Genomic DNA, 4,152 nt, shown 5'->3' on the forward strand with positions numbered 1-4,152 from the left:
GCAAAGGTGCAGAGATAACTGTGGTTGTGAATCAGGTTATGTACAGGTGGTTGTACTGTTTACAGAGAATGTGGACTGATGTAGTGACAACATGATGAGAGGGTGAATCAAGCAATGACTGAGAGTGAACTCAGGGTTCATCTACAGAAACAAACACGGTTACATGCACGCTCCTCGTCTTCTCTGAAAATGCTGCGCTCAGTGAATCATGCAGCGTGGCGGTTCGTGTGTGGTCTGGGTCTCCGCACCCATCACTGCATCTTGTATGAGACAGTTGGCCTGTCTTCATTATATAATCGCAGGATGGAACATTGGTACATCTTCCTTTACAAGGCGTTACTACATGATCTGCCTTCTTGTTCTCTGCTGTCTCGCTCAGCGGCCTCCGGTCACATGGACGTGTTTGTCATTCCTCAAACTCGATCTGTCTTCAGTAAAAGTGAATGCAACTGTCCTCGTGTTTGATGCTATGAAGCTATTGGTCGATGAATTTCTTGCCTGTCTTAGTCAGCTGTCTGTTCAGTACTTGAAACTTTTATGTTGTTTTTAATGAAACTTTTTATGCTGCCGTCTTGGCCAGGTGGGATTATTTCCTGGTAAAATACAGATAAAATAAATAAATAATAAAATGACAATAAATCAAAAATAACAAATAACACAACTGTTAGTACTTTTGACTGATTTCACCTTCGTGCTTTTACCTCAGTATCACAGTATTACCAGGATGAGTACTTTTACTTCAGTGACCTTTAACATACAGTACCAGCAGTAAGTAAGATATATTATGAATGCATTACTTTCACTTCAGTTTCAGTATTTATGTTTCCTAAATCCCTAAATGGTCGCTCATGCTGTCCGGTCTGTTTTGCCTGTTGGGGGCGCTGTGTAGCTGCCGAGGAGCCGCTGAGCCAGCAGGGAGTCCGGGGGATGAGGAGGAGGAGTAACCGGACACCGACTCACGGAGCGGCTTCTGGCCGGTCAGAGCGCAGCGGAGCCCGGCGGCAGCAGCACGGAGCAGCGGGGCGAGCAGCAGAGTCACACCGTGGGTCAACAGCTGAGGAGCGGCGGAGCTGCGGCGGAGGCTCCGGTCCTCCCTGCCGGACTTTAACTGTTTTTAGCGTCTTTTATCTGCTCTCCCGCCGGTCTGACGCTCATTGTGGGGGAATAACGGAGTTACCGTGAAAGTGGGAGAAGTACCGTCATCAGTCCGCCGCCGGCAGCCTGACAGCCGCCAGCATGAAGAAGAACAACTCCGGAAAACGGGTGAGTGTTAGAGGACCCGACGCCGACCACCAGCGGCTCGTCACGGTTCGTTTTATCACGTTTAACCGGAGCTCGAGGAACAAAAGCCTCAAGGATTAGTTATAAGCCTTTATTTTGAAGGTAAGAACAGCCGCTAGCTGCCTAAGACTCCACTTCCGGATTTCAGAATAAGGGCGTAGTAGATGTCGATTTGAACGGTTTAAAGATGGAAAACGATGACATGAAGCGTTGAAACGACAGAAAGTTGATGCGCTTCGGATCCGGAGTGAAAGATAAATCACCCGACAGTTAAAGCAGGAAACGTTGAGTGGTTTTAACCGGTAATCTGTTGAGCAGCTCCGGTTTCAGTTACCGGACAGCCGTTTAACGGCCTTACATAACAGGACAGTGAATAAACCTCATTAAAGTGACATTAAGAGCTGCACATGTGAACACATGAGGGTCAGTCTAATGATGACCTGAATGTTCATGTGTTCATGGTAAAGGTTTCACACGTTTTCACGAGAGAACACTGTTATAGTACAAAGATATTACTATAACATTATTACAGTGAAACCTTACATAGACTCTAATGTTAAAACTGTTGAAGTATATAGTTGGATGTCCTGTTCCTCTTCTGCTTCACAATAAAATAATACAACAAACAAATAAATAAAGCATCTATTATCACAGTTCATATACAGTTTATGTTATTCAAAGTTTATTCACTGTTGTTGTTGTAAACGTCTGATTTCACACGGATTTAAAGTTTGGACATTGACTTGAGAACATGTTGAAAACATCAGTTGAAACGTCTGCAGACAAACAGGAAGTTTAAAGACATAAAAGAAATCATAACAATCACACACACACACACACACACACACACACACACACAGCTGTGTGTGTGTGTGTGAATTTGAATGACAAAGAGTGATTCGTCTTGAATGAGGAGCTGCAGCCTTTTCTTCTCCTCGACACGCGGCACACACGCGCACACATCTTCACAGCATAATGTTGTAAATAAAATGTTACTGATCATGCATTGTTCTGCTCAGTTCATCGTGTCGTACAGACGATGAAGTCTTCCTCCTCACTGTGACAAACTTTGAACCTTTAAGAAGAAATAAAATAAAGTTAGATTAACCGAGCTGTGACCTGCTGACTCACCAGGACCTTTATACACATGAATAAAGAATGGAATTTAACATCAGTAAAACTCAGTTTCATATTTATATTCATTGTCTTTCCATTCTGTTCCTTTTGTCTCATAAATGTTTATTATTTAATGTATTTTCATGATGTAACTCAGACGTCATCGTTTGAGTACAAACATACGTAAACGTACAGACGATTACCTGATAAACTTGAATGATCTCTTCTCTTTACAGTCTTCGTTGAACTGAGCAGAACGTTCTTGTTTCATTTTCAGAAATACTAAACTAAAATATTATTCTATTAAATCTCAAATGTTGTTTTCCACCTGCTCTGACAGCTTCCTGTTTCCTGTTTCAGGGCCCTCAGGACTCGGGGCCGCCGCACGCTCAGCCCGAGAAGGTGGGCTGGATCAGAAAGTTCTGCGGGAAAGGGATCTTCAGAGAGATCTGGAAGAACCGCTTCGTGGTTCTGAGGGCAGATCAGCTGTTCATCTGTGAGAAGGAGGTGAGTCAGTGGGGGCGGGGCCTGCGGGCGGCTGACACCTACCACTCTGTCAGCTGACTGAGATTTATTGTTGGAATGGTCATCGGCAGAGAAACATATTCTGACATCTCGTTAAGACTTTTAATTATCACTGCGGTAACGAGGTGATGCTCCACAGCATGTGACAGACAGTTGTCATGGAGATGGACAGCAGAATAGGACAGGACCTGTCTGTCTGCCTCGTGATGTCCTCCTCGTTAACCCTCTGATTTAAAAGGACAGTGCTGCCTGAATGAACATGAAGAGGTTTACAGAACATCAGTGACAGCATTACACACGTGTCATACACACGGCCTCACAGTGTGCTTCACAGGGAGGCAAACACAACGTCGTCACTGCAGTTAGAATCAAAGTCAAAGTCAGCAGAGAGAACAAAATGATATCAAAAGTCAAATATCAATATCACAACAACAACGCACGCACACACACGCACACACACGCGCACACACACGCACACACACACACACACACACACACACACACACAATCAATTCAAATCAGTTCTGGTTTTGACGGGGAGCCAGTGGAGGATCTAAGAACAGGTGTGATGTGTTCAAACTTTCTGGTTCAGGTGAGGATTCGTGGGGAGGCAGGTGAATCGGCCTTTGCAGTAGTCTACTGTATGAGTGCATGTATTAATTTCAGCATCTGATTTTGAGTTTTGAGATGTTTTTAGAACAAACTGATCTTGTGATTTGATCGATTGAGTTTTTACAGTTTAGATGGCCGTCCATGAGTTCACAAAGACAGCGAGCTGAGATGAGCTGCAGTTTTGTCTCTTTGTCCAAAAATGTCCGTTTTGTCTTTGTTCAGTTGTGGAAAGTTGTCTGACATCCACAGGTTGACTGAGTAAGGGAACGTGTAGGATGTCGGTCATCTGGAGACAATGGTATGTAAAGCTGTGAATCATCTGCGTCATTGTGGTCATTTATTTTGGGCTTCTGAATATAAAGATGAAATAATAGTGTTCCAAGAGTCGAACCAATCTGTAAACATACCATTCTATACCATCAGAGTACCTGTGAGTACCTGTGAGTACTCTGTGCAGTGCTGATCGTGTTCCTCATGTTCTGTTGATGTTTTGGTTCTGGCTGTAAACAGAACGGTTCTCCTCGACGGTCTGCAGCGTTGTTCTGCAGGAGTCCAGTTTCAGTTTGAGCTGCAGACACACAGAGAGCTCGAGTTTCACTGCTGCTCCGAACACAGGAG

At 44.2% G+C, this 4,152-nt stretch overlaps 1 protein-coding gene across 1 annotated transcript in view; it reads left to right on the top strand.

Annotated features, from left to right (window-relative positions):
• Positions 1-1,084: 1,084 nt before the first annotated feature.
• plekho1b (pleckstrin homology domain containing, family O member 1b) overlaps positions 1,085-4,152 on the top strand; it is a 17,438-nt gene continuing 14,370 nt past the window's right edge. The window contains exons 1-2 of the mRNA XM_069679137.1: positions 1,085-1,263; positions 2,758-2,904. Coding sequence (XP_069535238.1) covers positions 1,237-1,263; positions 2,758-2,904 — 174 coding nt within the window. The 5' untranslated portion in view covers positions 1,085-1,236. The remainder of the gene's footprint in view (positions 1,264-2,757; positions 2,905-4,152) is intronic.

The sequence above is a fragment of the Semicossyphus pulcher genome, unplaced genomic scaffold, assembly GCF_022749685.1.
Source record: "Semicossyphus pulcher isolate SPU_LCO1_2020_fin unplaced genomic scaffold, fSemPul1.0.p SCAF_30, whole genome shotgun sequence".
In the NCBI taxonomy this organism is placed as follows: domain Eukaryota; kingdom Metazoa; phylum Chordata; class Actinopteri; order Labriformes; family Labridae; genus Semicossyphus; species Semicossyphus pulcher.